The sequence below is a fragment of the Mauremys mutica genome, chromosome 1, assembly GCF_020497125.1.
Source record: "Mauremys mutica isolate MM-2020 ecotype Southern chromosome 1, ASM2049712v1, whole genome shotgun sequence".
NCBI classification, from domain to species: domain Eukaryota; kingdom Metazoa; phylum Chordata; order Testudines; family Geoemydidae; genus Mauremys; species Mauremys mutica.
The window spans coordinates 337,653,762-337,668,336 of NC_059072.1; the positions used below are offsets into that span (position 1 = coordinate 337,653,762).

The 14,575-nt window shown below is 43.4% G+C and overlaps 1 protein-coding gene across 4 annotated transcripts in view; it reads left to right on the forward strand.

The window, feature by feature from the left end:
• Positions 1–342: 342 nt before the first annotated feature.
• The window catches only part of SLC36A4 (solute carrier family 36 member 4), a 250,901-nt gene continuing 236,668 nt past the window's right edge, over positions 343–14,575 (forward strand). For all 4 annotated transcript variants that reach the window (XM_045020033.1, XM_045020014.1, XM_045020021.1 and 1 more), the window contains exon 1: positions 343–557. In XM_045020033.1, the coding sequence (XP_044875968.1) occupies positions 530–557 (28 nt within the window). In that variant the 5' untranslated portion in view covers positions 343–529. The remainder of the gene's footprint in view (positions 558–14,575) is intronic.

The following is a 14,575-nucleotide window of genomic DNA, read 5'->3' on the forward strand; positions in this document are numbered from 1 at the left end:
CAGAATCAGGCTTTCTATACCCTAAGAAGTTTAGCTTTCATTTTTAACAAAGTAAGTTTCTAGCCCTCAGCTGTTGTTGGAAAAACTTGACAATGAGACCCCCTATATCGTTCCAACACTACAGGGCAAGTAAAAAAAACCCAACATGCCATATTGTAAAATCCTATGATTTTTCAGAGCCTGATGCAAAATTTTTAATGCTTGAGGTTGGTGCTGTTGCTCTGCCGCGGGAGTTGGGCTGAAGGGGAACAAGTGCAGCGGGAGTTAATTAGAGGCAGGCGCATGCAGCACAAATGGGCCGCAGAGCAGCCATGCAATATGCCCAGGCACTGTCTACTGCAAGGCGCATCCCTGAAGAGCTCTGGTCTCCGGAGGACTAACGCCTTCCCCCTCCCCTCCCGGCGCGTCTTGTCTATCCTCTCCGTGCGTTTCTATGGTATGCTGGAAGGAGAGAGGGGCGCATGCGTACTGTCTCCCTGTGCCGGCCGGCTCCACATTGAGGAAGGGCGAGCAGCGGGACCATTGAAAGATGGAAGCGGCGGCTAGAGAAGAGCTAGGTACAGCGTGCTCCGTTGGCTGGCGATGGCGGTGAAACTGAGGCGGGGCGGGATGGGCAGCGGCTTGCTGTGTGGCGGGGGTGGAGGGCACAAGGGGGCTGAGGAGATTTGACTCCCCCCCCGCACTTGGGGAGAATGGTTTGCTCCGCCGGGAACGCATCTGCCGGGCGGGATAAACCATCCCACGAGGCGGGGGGGAGAGAAGGGTGGAACCACTGCAACCCCTTCCTCTTGATAACTCCGGCGGCGTCCCGGTCCCGCCTCAGCCTCCCCGTGCTGGGCTTGAGCCCGGGCCTCCCGCGGGGGGCGGGCGCCTCCTGCCCGGGGGCGGCGCGGCGCTAGGCGTGCGGGGCCCTGCCACTGACGGGGGGTTCCCCTGCCGTGTGGCCCGGGCGCCTCTGCGCGCCAGCTGCCGTGTGTGACAGGGGGGAGGTGGCGGCGGTACCCGCCCCGCTTGCTGCCTCCCCAGAGCCGGGCGAGGCTGGTTGGTTGGCGCGGGGGCTCGGGGAGCTGCGCCCAAGGCGGGGGGGGGAAGAGTGACCTGCTGGGCACCGAGCTTTGGGCGGGGGACACTGAGCCGCAGATTGAGGAGTAGCCGTTTGGGGCGCACCGGGGAGCTGCCCCCGGCGCAGTGTGCGCGCAGCTGTAGGCGGTGGGGAGGTTGGGAAACCGGGCACAGCACAGACCTGCTCTAACTTCCACTCCGAGTCTAGCCGCTGGGTAACGCTTCTGCCTGTACAGCGAGGTTGTTCCGTGGCTGCTTCTGATCATTGTGACACCTGCTGCTTCCACAGCCCGCTAAAGCTTTTGGCTGAAGTTTTCAAACTTAAATGTCCAAAGCAAGGCATCTAAATCCGTGATTAGGCACCTAAAACTTGACTTCGAGAGGTGTGAATAGTCAGCACCTCTAAATATCGAGTCACTAAACTCATTTAAGCAGCTACTTTTTGACACCTAAATGTGAAGATGTCCAAAAACATTAATTCACTATGACTGATTTGTTGTAAATCACAAACATGGGGGGGGGAGGGAAACTCCCCATATATGCCTGGCTTTTAAAATGTGATAATCTGAGGAAGTCTAAAATGGACTGATATTTTTGTTCTTAGATGTCATGTGAAAAACACACACTAAAACAATGCATGAGTGGAATTCTTTAAAACTAATCTCAGTTTATGGTTAAATGACCAGAACAAAAAGCCTTTTAATTGTTCAAATACTGAATTTAGGCATCTAAGGTATTCTGGAGAAACTCTCTCCATTATGATGAATAGGACTCACCACCCTTTGCTATTGAAAGTGTTTTATTGTGGATTTTTTTTTTTAACATATAACAGTTTTACTGACGCATAGCTTCAGGATCCTTACATTATCGTTCATTCTTTGCCTCTACCTTCCAAAACTATGTCATTAGATTTTTCTCTCCCTGATTATATTGTTTTCATTTATACTTGTAAAAATAGTATTTGATCTTGGATTTGGCACCATTGGAGAAAAAAAGAAAACTTCTTTTTAGGTGTAAAAATTTCTGCTTGGAAATAGTGACCATAATATAACTTTTAACATTCCTGTGGTGGGAAGAACACCTCAACAGCCCAACACTGTGTCATTTAATTTCAGAAAGGGGAACTATGCAAAAATGAGGTTAGTTAAACAGAAATTAAAACAGTGTCTAGAGTGAAATCCCTGCAAACTACATGGACACTTTTCAAAGACACCATAATAGAGGCCCAACTTAAATGTATACCTCAAATTAAAAAACACAGTAAAAGAACTAAAAAAGAGCCACCATGGCTTAACAACCATGTAAAAGAAGCAGTGAGAGATAAAAAGGCATCTTTTAAAAAGTGGAAGCCAAATCCTAGCGAGGTAAATAGAAAGGAGCATAAACACTGCCAAATTAAGTGTAAAAATGTAATAAAAGCCAAAAAGGAGTTTGAAGAACAGCTAGCCAAAATCAAAAGGTAATAACAAATTGTTTTTTAAGCACATCAGAAGCAGGATGCCTGCTAAACAACCAGTGGGGCCCCTGGACAATGAAGATACAAAAGGAGCACTTAAAGACGATAAAGTCATTGGGGAGAAACTAACTGAATTCTTTGCTTCAGTCTTCAGGGCTGAGGATGTTAGGGAGATTTCCAAACCTGAGCTGTCCTTTGTAGGTGACAGAGCTGAGGAACTGTCACAGATTGAAGTGTCACTAGAGGAGGTTTTGGAATTAATTGATAAACTCAACATTAACAAGTCACCGGGACCAGATGGCATTCACCCAAGAGTTCTGAAAGAACTCAAATGTGAAATTGTGGAACTATTAACTATGGTTTGTAACCTGTCCTTTAAATCAGCTTCTGTACCCAATGATTGGAAGATAGCTAATGTAATGCCAATATTTAAAAAGGGCTCTATAGATGATCCCAGCAATTACAGACTGGTAAGTCAAACATCAGTACCGGGCAAATTAGTTGAAACATTAGTAAAAAAAATAAAATTGTCAGACACCTAGAAGAACATAAGTTGTTGGGCAAAAGTCAACATGGTTTCTGAAAAAGGAAAAATCATATCTTACTAATCTATTAAAGAGTTTTTTTGAATGGGTCAACACATATGTGGACATGGGGGATCCAGTGGACATAGTGTACTTAGATTTGCAGATAGTCTTTGACAAGGTCCCTCACCAAAGGCTCTTATGTAAATTAAGTCATGGGATAAGAGGGACGATCCTTTCATGGACTGAGAACTGGTTAAAAGACTGGGAACAAAGGATAGGAATAAATGGTACATTTTCAGAATGGAGAGGGGTAAATATGGTGTTCCTCAAGGGTCAGGCCTAGGACCAATCCTATTCAACTTATTCATAATGATCTGGAGAAAAGGGTGAACAGTAAGGTGGGAAAGTTTGCAGATGATAGTAAACTGCTCAAGATAGTTAAGACCAAAGCAGACTGTGAAGAACTTCAAAAAGATCTCACAAAACTAAGTGATTGGGCAACAAAATGGCAGATGAAATTTAATGTGGATAAATGTAAAGTAATGCACGTTGGGGAAAAAAATAACCCCAACTATACATACAATATGATGGGGGCTAATTTAGCTACAACTAAGCAGGAAAGAGATCTTGTAGTCATAGTGGATAGTTCTCTGAAGACGTCTGTGCAGCGGCAGTCAAAAAAACAAACATGATCTTAGGAATCATTAAAAAAGGAATAGAGAATAAGATGGAGACTATATTATTGCCTTCATATAAATCGATGGTATGCCTACATCTTGAATACTACGTAAAGATGTGGTCTCCTTATCTCAAAAAAGATATACTGGCATTAGAAAAGGTTTAGAGAAGGGCAACTAAAATGATTAGGAGTTTGGAATGGGTCCCATATGAGGAGAGATTAAAGAGGCTAGGACTTTTCAGCTTGGACAAGAGGAGAGTAAGGGGGGATATGATAGAGGTATGTAAAATCATGAGTGGTGCGGAGAAAGTGAATAAGGAAAAGTTATTTACTTGTTCCCATAATATAAGAACTAGGGGTCACCAAATGAAATTAATAGGCAGCAGCTTTAAAACAAATAAAAGGAAGTTCTTCACACAGCGCACAGTCAACTTGTGGAACTCCTTACCTGAGGAGGTTGCGAAGGCTAGGACTATAACAGCATTTAAAAGAGAACTGGATAAATTCATGGAGGTTAAGTCCATTAATGGCTATTAGCCAGGATGGGTAAGGAATGGTATCCCTAGCCTCTGTCAAAGGGGGGACATGGATGGTAGGAGAGAAATCACTTGATCATTACCTGTTAGGTCACTCCCTCTGGGGCACCTGACATTGGCCACTGTTGGTAGACAGGATACTGGGCTGGATGGACTTTTGGTCTGACCCAGTATGGCCATTCATATGTTATACTGTGCTTCTCTTTTAGGGTTAAGTTCCTTACTATCTGAATTCATCTTCTGCTACACCTGTTCTTGAAATTATGAAGTGTAATTCATCAGTCTCTGCCAGGCCCTTTTGCAAAAGGAATTCTGCAGAGTGATAGGCATTTTCTTACTTTAAAATGGGAATCTGATTGTTGCTTTTACAAACTATACATACTCAGGCACAATGTGGTGTCAGTTGGCATTAATGGCCAGAAAGGCTCTCATTGACTCTTCTGGGCTTTAGATCAAATACACTTGGCTTCTCTTCAAGTCCCTCATAGTGGATTTCCGGAACTGACCTTTGATGCTAGGCATTTTTACTCTCAGGTAACTCTTTCTTTTGATTTGACATTTGTCTCATCTATGCCATAAGTCTCATCTTTTGAAGCCTTTAAAAAGCTTTATGTGCTTATAACAACACATTGTTTCCATGTCACTCAGGTATTTGATTAAATACCCAGTTACAGTACAATTTGATATACTGCAGAGTATCATGGCATGAGGGCAATGGAGTTAACTGTTGTCATGAAAGTTGGTATGTCATAAGTTAAACTGGAAGTTCATGTCCTTTGTGTGTAGGTTTAAAAGATTATATATACATACTGGCTAACAACATGTGTACGTATGTGTGCCCACGTCTTTATGTGAAATATTTGTGTGCATGCGTTATTTATCTGTACTCTACTCAGCTAAGCTAAAATTCTATGTATTGTCAGCAGGTCTCTACTTTTAAAGCACCAATCTTAAAGGGGCATGTAGTCAAAAATTCAGAGAGAGCTCCTAATCATTTTAAATGAAATGAAGAATAGTTCTTACTAGACTTAGTGGTAGCCAATCTTACAAACATTTCTCTTCAAACTTCAGTATAAACAGAGAAGAGCAGTAGAAATTTAGACCTGTTATATTACTGTGGCAGATAAGCAAGTCACAAGCCATGATTTACTTGGATGTAATAATATTACATATCTTCAAGCATAGCTTTTATTAAATTTAGCTCTGTATAGAGCTGTTACTCTTCTTTTGCAACCTGAACTGTAAACAAATTCAACAAGTCTGCCTTGTGCTTTTGGTTAATTTGCCTAACCAGTTGGATGACATGCCTCCAGGTATGTTGAGTAACATGGGAAAGTTAGACCCAGAACTAAGGGTTTTATGCAGCTTTATAGTAAGATGTACGTTGGAAGATTGAAGGGATGTATGGGTTTTAGTTTATTTCCTGTATAAAGATGGGTGAAAGAGAAGAAGTGTAAAAATCTCCAAAGGAAAGAAAACAAAACCTCAGACACGTAATACATTAATAGAAAACGTGTAGGGTTTTAGGAACAGGTGACTTTGAATGGAAATTGTGACATTGTAACAAACTAGTTGCCTCCAAGCTATAACTGTGAAGTCCTGTCGTACATCCTGGCTGCTTGGAATTTCATGGTAATAGCAGGAATAGATTTCAAGCTCCTGCTCTCTGCTAAAAGAGAATCTCTCTTTTATCTGTCAACAGTATAAGAGGTCTGATATGCAACTGAGAAGTTCTGATTTTATTCAGTAAAACATAGTAGCATCTTATCTTTAGGATATTGGTTTTGTATAGATATGTGAACTCAGATCCATGATGATAACATGGTTGTTGTAATAGTATTAGTTTAGTTGCTCCAAAGTCCAATGGATAGTGCGAAAGAGCACACAGCATGATTAAAAAATTGAGTGGTTAGATAGTTAATTATTGTTTAAAAATAGGAAAATGGAGGAAATATTTATCATATAATGGACACAGTGTCCAGTGTTGACAGAAGCCAAGAGGCTCTGGAGGGTGAGGGGAGGAAAAAAACCTCCTTTTTCTTCCATCCAAACGTATCAGACACCTACTCTACATAGAGGTTGATACAAAGCCACCAGGCAGGTCAGAGGTGCAAAATCCCTGGTAGAAATCCTTTATGTTCTCCTTTCCCTGCAGTTGAAGGTGGCAACAGGGCTGGCATTGTATCTGGATGTTGGTGGCAAAGCTCCTCCCACTTGTCTTTCCTATCTACTACTGGCTAACAGCTTTAAGCATCTGTCTTGTAGATGTAAGCAAAATTTTCAAGCCCTGAAATAAAGCTTACCTAAATTGTGGTTTGACTTATTGGAATTCTGGAGAGAGATTGATTGTATTAATTGTAAATGAATTCACATCCCTGGTAATAATGGCTAGTAAATGCACTGCTGAGTTAGTTAGTTATTACATATAATTTCAAACAGGAATTAGATATCCTGTATTATTATAATCCTGGGGATTATTTTGCTTTTTTGTTGGTTAAAGACACTTGGACATTTACTTAGGTGCTTTTGAAAATCGCACTAGGTACCTATGTGTACCTTCAAAAATCTGCCTCTTAGTGATATATCACCATTTGCAAGTGTTGTAATCATTCAGAAAGACTTGGCTTGGTCTAGAGGACTACAGCAGTTGAGATAAAGGACATACATTTATGTAAAATCACGATTTTAATGTGGGTTTGTGGTGAAATACTTCATAAAAGAACAATAAAATCCTGACTCTGAATGGCTATGTAGTTTAACAGTGAAAATGTTTTTGGTTTTGCTAATCCTTTGATATGTGACAGTTAGTGTTTGTGAACAAAACTGAGTACTTCCTGATTTATGTTCTGATCAGGTAGAATTGCCAATAATTATTATTCTTGGAGCACAACTTATTTTCTGTAATGATCTGTTCTTTGTAATTCTGTATGTTACTAAATCACACTTAATCTGAAATGCAGGGCAGGGTACTGTATAAATGCCTCTTTTTTTCCAAGAAAGAAGAGGAAGGATAACCTGGAAATCAGGTCACTGCATCAGCAATTGATTTTTTTTTTTTTAAGTTGTGCTTAAAAATAGGCATCTGTATTGACCGGACATCTCAAGATTTAGCATTCTGGGAAGTGTAATTATCAGTGCTTGGTGATAAAACAGATTACACTTTGTTACAGCAATTTTTAAACATTGAAGAATTTTCCTTTTTTATCAAAAAAGTTAAAGCATATATATATCATTAGGGTAATTTAGAGTTGATGCAATTCCTTTTTTACTACCCATTTTGACAGGGAAAAGTGGGCCTTGGTTTGACAGCTTCCCCCCCTCCCCACCTTTTATCTCCAGCAGTTCAGGAGTGATCATTTTTATTTTTAAATTAAGTGAAGGTGAGTTTGATGTGCATTGTGGGATGATCTGTTAACCCTGGCTACAGCTAACCAAACCCCCAAAGCTCTGCCAGTGCACCTAAAGCATGTCCAGCAGCACCCCTGCTGACAGTGCCTTTCATGGTCACTTTATGGTGTTTATCAGTAATAATCTAGGCTGCAGGCCTGCAAGTGCGTAAATAACTTGATATATGTGATCATAAGAATGGCTGTACCGGATCAGACCAACGGTCCATCTAGCCCAGTGTCCTGTCTTCTGACACTGGTCAATACTAGATGCTTTAGAGGGAATGAACAGAAAAGGGCAATTATCATGTGCTCCATTCCCTGTCATTCTGTCACAGCATCTGGCAGTCTGAGGCTTAGGGACACTCAGAGCATGGGGTTGTATCCCTGACCATCTTAGCTCCATCAATCGCTATTAGCCATCCTCCATGAACTAATTTATTCTTTTTTGAACCAAGTTATACTTTTGGCCTTCACAACATCTCCTGGCAACGAGGTCTACAAGTTTACTGTGCATTGTATGAAGAAGTATTTCCTTATGTTTGTTTCAAATGTGCTGCCTATTAATGTCGTTGGGTGACTTCTGGTTCTTGTGTTATCTGAAGGGGTAAATAACACTTCTTTCTTCACTTTTTCCATAACATTCACGATTTAATAAATCTCTATCATATCCCTGTATCATATCATCTCTTTTCCAAGCTAACAGTCCCAGTCTTTTAAATCTCTCATATGGAAGCTGTTCTATACCTTTAATCATTTTTGTTGCCCTTCTCTACCTTTTCCCATTCTAATTTATTTTTTTTTGAGATGGGATGACCAGAACTGAAGTGTGTATTGAAGGTGTGGGTGTGCCATAGATTTATATAGTGTCATTATGACGATACTGTCTTATCTATCCATTTCCTAATGGTTCCTTTTCTTTGGCTTTTTTGACTCCTGCTGCACATTGAGCTGATGTTTTCAGAGAACTCTCCACAATGACTCCCAAGATCTCTTTCTTGAGTGGTAACAGCAAATTTTAAACCATTTTGTATGTATAGTTGGGATTATATTTTCCAATGTGCATTACTTTGTATTGGTGTTACTTGCCAGCATAAAGTAACTCACATATGTATAATGTTTGCCAGATTGCAGACATACTTTTCAGTTGCATAACACTCCTGAAGATCGCAGTGTACTTTACAGGGGTTGGATTTTCACCATTTTTATAGATTAGGAAGTGTAACAGGGCCCTTTGCTTCTGCTCCACAAACTGCTCAGAGACCCTTCTGCTGGTCAAACACCTTATGCAGTTTATTTACAACTAGGGTTCCCACCACCATACTATATAAAGTTCTGCCCCAACAGTCCTAGGGAGCCCCCAGCCCCTGCACCAATCAGGGAAGAGCAACCTCTCTCCTCCCCTGCTGCCTGCTTTCCCCCCTTTCTGCTTCCTTTCTGTACCTGTTTGTACCCTCTGCCTAATAGCTTAATTAGCCTTCCAGCTGTCCTCCACCCACAAATTAGGCACTTTGTTTAACCAGCACCATTCTGAATTGTTTGATTGGAGCTGCTGGACCATAACTCCCTGAAAAGGGAGAGATTGAAGTGTGCCTTGGCCAGATGACAAAAACATTGCGATCTTAGGTTGCTGTCTCTGGGAGGTCCATCTGTGGATACCTGCAGCTGGGTGAATTGTTCCCTGATGGGCCAAAGGGGATGCTGCAGAGGAAACCTGGTCAAACTGATGTTCTATTAATAGTCCTGAGATGGGATCATGTTGTACTGGTTGCTGCAAGCACACCCTGTCCTGTTTTTAAGGGTTACTGTGTGGGTGTGAGCAGGGGCGGCTCTAGGAATTTGGCCGCCCCAAGCACGGTGGCACGCCGCGGGGGGCGCGCTGGTGGTCGCCGGTCCCGCGGCTCCGGGGGACCTCTTGCAGACGTGCCTGTGGAGGGTCTGCTGGTCCCGCGGCTCCGGCATGCGGGAGGTCCACCGGAGCCGTGGGACCAGCGGACCCTCCGTAGTCATGCCTGCAGGAGGTCCACCGGAGCCGTGGGACCAGTGGACCTCCCGCAGGCATGACTGCAGAAGGTCCGCCGGAGCCACCTGCCGCCCTCCCGGCAAAATGCTGCCCCAAGCGCGCGCTTAGCGCGCTGGGGTCTGGAGCCGGCCCTGGGTGTGAGGCAGTACGCTTACTCTCTTTGTTGGACAGAAAATCCCAGGCAAGATGACTCTAGTTGGACATGAGTCTGGATTGGTCCTGGCAGAGGAATTCCTTTTACATTGTGAGCAGCTGTGCTAAAAGGCCCTGTGTGTGCCCACGCGCACACAGAAAAATCTCTGGTACAGATCTATTGTGGATCTGTCATGTAAACAGAATGCAAGTGCTTATACCATCATTGGTTTTCTGGACTGTTTGGGTTTTTTATTTTTTACCATCTTCATCATAAAGATTTTTATATAGTAATCCATATAAATTCTTTGCTTTTACCTGAATTAGAGTTTCTGGTTCCCAGTCATTTGCTCAGACTCGCAGATCACGCCTCCATTTATAATCCAGTAATTAGATTAATGAAAATGCTGCTTTGCTGGCAAAGTAGGGCCAGACTGCACAATGGTAGAAAAGGGTGAAATCACCTACTGTTCTCTAATTATAGTATGGCCTCTGCCATTGCTACACCAGTAGAGGTGCAATTGTGGAAAATTACAGCTCTTATACTGGTTTTCCCACTGTGGGTTCAGTCAAAGAGAGTTCAAAGAGTCCACCTGAACATTATGAGGCTCTTTATTTAAAACAGTTGCGGAATTTGTGGCTTGCATCTGGATAAATTTCTAGTGCAGGGCAGAGGACTGGAAGCAGGTTATCATGTCAGACAGAAGCTGTTGATAATAGGCCTTGAGCTTGGAAGTTGGAATTGTTTCTGGTATTCTTAGCTGTGCTTTTTGCCTTGTTCCTTTAAGGCAAACAGGACTTGTGTACATAACAGGAATAAAATAGACTTGAAGGAATATTCTGAGGTTGTGCATCTGATCAGGATCTCTAATGTTCCCTTTTATTGTGATAGTTTGGTAGACAGACAGAAGAATATTGCTAGAAGGTCACAAAATCACAAGTTGTGATATCAATAATTACTCTACAAACATATGTGCTTAACAAACACAAAGTTGTTAGGTCCAGTCTAATGGAGCTCTAAAAACATGTATAATGGAGGTTACATAAAGACTCCCCTTTTCTCTTTCTTTCCCTGAGTTTGGATAAACCTATCTTCAGTGGGTCAGTAAGCTAAATTCCCATATTGGCTCATTCTTTGCCTGAGCTAGCAGGTAAACATCTCCTTTGGGAGCTGCTGTGTTTTTTTTTTTTTTTTTGGTCTAAGGAGGTTCTGTGAAGGATTATCAGCCTGTGACAGCGTGATTGTATCTTTAGGAAAAGCTTGCAGCCTTTTTCTTTTAGCTGTCTTGGAAAGAAGGCTTCTGGAGGAATTTCAAAGAGGGTTTCCTGCACCACATTGGGTTCTGAAGCCTCATGTCTCACAGGAATGGAATAGTTGCTGCTGAAGTGAGGTTCTGTGTTACTAATGGTACATCTACACAGTTGCTTGTGCTTGAACTCAGGCACAAGTGTAACCCCCCTTGCATCTACACTGCAATTGCACTAATCCAGGACTTGGACCCAGGGTCCCAGGACTTTGGAGGGTTGCAGGTCCGAGCACAAGGTAAGCCGGGACCCAGGGTGTGAGCCCTGTTTCTTTGCAGTGTGGATGCAGCCCTGTATGATTTGGGTCTTGGTAGTCAGATGGAAATATTCTACAATTCTATGGGATGACTTCCTTAGTCCTCTTTATCCCAACAATCTCTAATCCATTCTATTGAAAATGGAAGCCCCTCCTCCCGCCCCCTCCCCCCCGTGAATGGCAGCAGCTCAGGTCAGCTTTTAACCCATTCTCTTCTGATCTCTGATCTGCAACCACACTATCAGAGAGCCTCCTGGGTTTGCAGTGGAGAGTGAACTGATCGAGTTTTTTGCAAAGTGAGCTGCTTCATAGTCACGGGATCACAGCAAAATTTTAGTGAATCTCTGGTGCAAAGCCAGGAAAACTGCAGACTTCAGCAAAAACACAAGGAATGACCATGTGAGCCAGCAGCTAGCTAAAAAGCTGGCAGCTCTGCAAATTTTCTGGGCAGGTGATTGGTGCAGGGAGCATATTAAGAGAGTACTGGAAGACCAGGGACAAGAAATACACCTCGAGCAATTTGTCAGCAACATGCCCATTGTGAGATAACTTTCATCGGGTTCTGGCCTGTGTACCCTGCACGAAGCCAACTGTTCTTCATGCAGCCTGGTCAGCTGGGATGGTGCCCTGTTGGTCCCTGAATCGAGCATGGAGTCTGCTGGGAGACAGCAGCAGTTTCCTAGTGAGGAGCAAGAAGTGACTCTCTTTCTGGGATTGGTTTCACTGAGCAGGCTGTGGATCAGGATCAACAGCACATTCTCGGTCCCTACTTGGAAGAGCTGTTCGATTTCCCCACCCCACCCCAAGGAATAGCCCGCTGCTGAGTCTGCAGCAAACCTGGTGGAGACAGAAGCCTTCCCAGAGTCCGGTAAGTGTGTGACTCAAATTTACAGTTTATTATTCTAGTAATGGGAGGATGTGATGGGGCCCCCGAGGTGCAACCTGGACTGTGGGACTGCTGAGCCTTCTGTCCCAGCAACCTGGACTGGCCCTCATGCTGTGATGCTGTCAAGTTACAAACCTCTGGCAGGTACTGCGCTTAGCCATCCACAGGCAGGGACACATCCAGCTGAGTTACGTGAATGATCTCCCAGCTACTCAAGAACAAACAATGTAGCGGCTCCAGCCAGTTCCCCCCAGCTCCCCAGTCTTGCTTCCCAGAACTGTACCCTGTTACACTGGTCAGAAGCCTGGCCAGTGTAAGTTCATTATCCAGTTCGACACACCCTCAATAGCCTTTGTAAACTGAACTGAGATTTCTCAAGCACTTCAACCAAAACACACTGTTTTAGGTAAAATATAAAACAGATTTATTGACTACAGGAAGATAGATTTTAAGTGATTATACGTAGCTGGCATAGGGATCAGAGTTGGTTACTTAAGAAACAAAAATAAATTTGCAGTCTTGGTTCTACAAACTAAACAGGATTAGAATCAAGCAGTGTCTCACCCTGACAGATGGTACAAGCTGTTACAGATCCTCAATACACAGGCTGGATTCCATTTTCTAGCCTGGGACCACCCCTTCCCCAGTCCAAAGTTTTTATCTTCCAGTCGTTCTTCCAGATGTTGAGTTGAGGGGGAAGAGAGGCCCAGTCTGTGTATTGAGGAACTGTAACTTGCTTGTACCGTCTGTCAGGGTAAGAAAAGCTGTTTAATTTGACACTTGCTGAAAGGTTAGGATTTAGAATGCGTGTTTACTTTTTTACCTTCTTAAGGTAACCATATGACTGATATGCCTACCACTTGTAATCACTTAAAATCTATCTTCCTGTAGTTAATAAACTTGTGTTACATTTTACCTAAAACAGCCTGTTTTGGTTGAAGTGCCTGGGAAATGTCAGCCTAGTTCACAAAGGCTAGTGTGTGTCCATTCCACATTGAGGGAGTGACAAACTAGATAATGAACTTACACTGGCCAGGCTTCTGACCAGTGTAAGAGGGTACAGTTCTGGAGTGCAAGACTGGGGAGCTGGGGGCAATTGGCTGGAGCCGCTCCATTGTTGGTTCATGAGTAGCTGGGAGATCATTCACGTAACTCAGCTGGATGTGTCCCTGCCTGTGGATGGCTAGGTGCAGTACCTGCCAGAGGTTTGTAACTTGACATTAGCATCACAGCGTGAGGGTCAGCCCAGGCTGTTGGGACAGAAGGCTCAGCAGTCCCACAGTCCCCGGGGATTCCATCACAGCTATTTCTGCTTCTAAGAAGCAATGCAAAAATGAGAAGCACTGGCTACCAGTGTGTGGCCACTAATGATGGATTGTATCACAACACTTTGGCATCCGCCCTATCACCCACACCACGTGGAGTTCAGAATGGTGACTTGGAATTTAAACATTCATAAACAACTTATTTGAACTATTAAGTCACAAATGCTTACTAGGATCATTCATGTTTTCCTTTCAGTAATAAGAAATTTGCCACTATGTACTCACTCCCTCCTCCTGGGTCTATGGAGCCTCCTGTAAACAGTGAACTGAGTGTGTGTGTGTGTGTGTGTTTGGGAAACTGTATTCTATTTCCAAATCTAGTCCATTTCAGGTAGAGGTAATCTATGCAGTGTGCAGGCCACAAAATAATTTCTGCAAAGAATGAGTGGGGCATCATTTCCCCCCTGCCCCATCTGTGTCAGATGTGGGGCAGAGGAAAGCTGCAGATTTCAGTGTGTTTGCATGCAGGAATAACAGGGTAAGCCCTGTGTGAACTAATGCAGCATCATGTTAATGGATTCTGACCCAGTCCTGGCTGCTGATTGCTGTAAACTTTTCCTGAATCAGGAACTCCAGATACACCCTTTCCTGCAATGTGATGAACTATCTTCCAGGCCCCCAGTATGTCTGACTAGTCCATGCCACTCACAAATATGCTGTTTGGTTACTATATGTTTGAATACTTCAGCTGCATACACTGCAGGTTTCCTTCTAGTAGTTGAAATAACATCTTTCTCAGCCAATAGAGCACTACAAGAACAGCTATTTCTTCCAAAATGTGAAAGGCCTGAAATGACAATGTGACCTATCAGGATTTAATTCGGAGTTGTGGGGAGGGTGGAAGGCTGTGTTATCCCTGCCTTGCAACCTTAGGTGCCTTACAATGCCTTGCTTAGTTAGTTCCACCTGTTTGAGCTTCACAAACAGCCTTCAAGCGCGTGTGTGTGTGTAAAAACTGCAGCCTGCCAGTTACATCCTGGCTCTCACCAGCCTTGATTATAC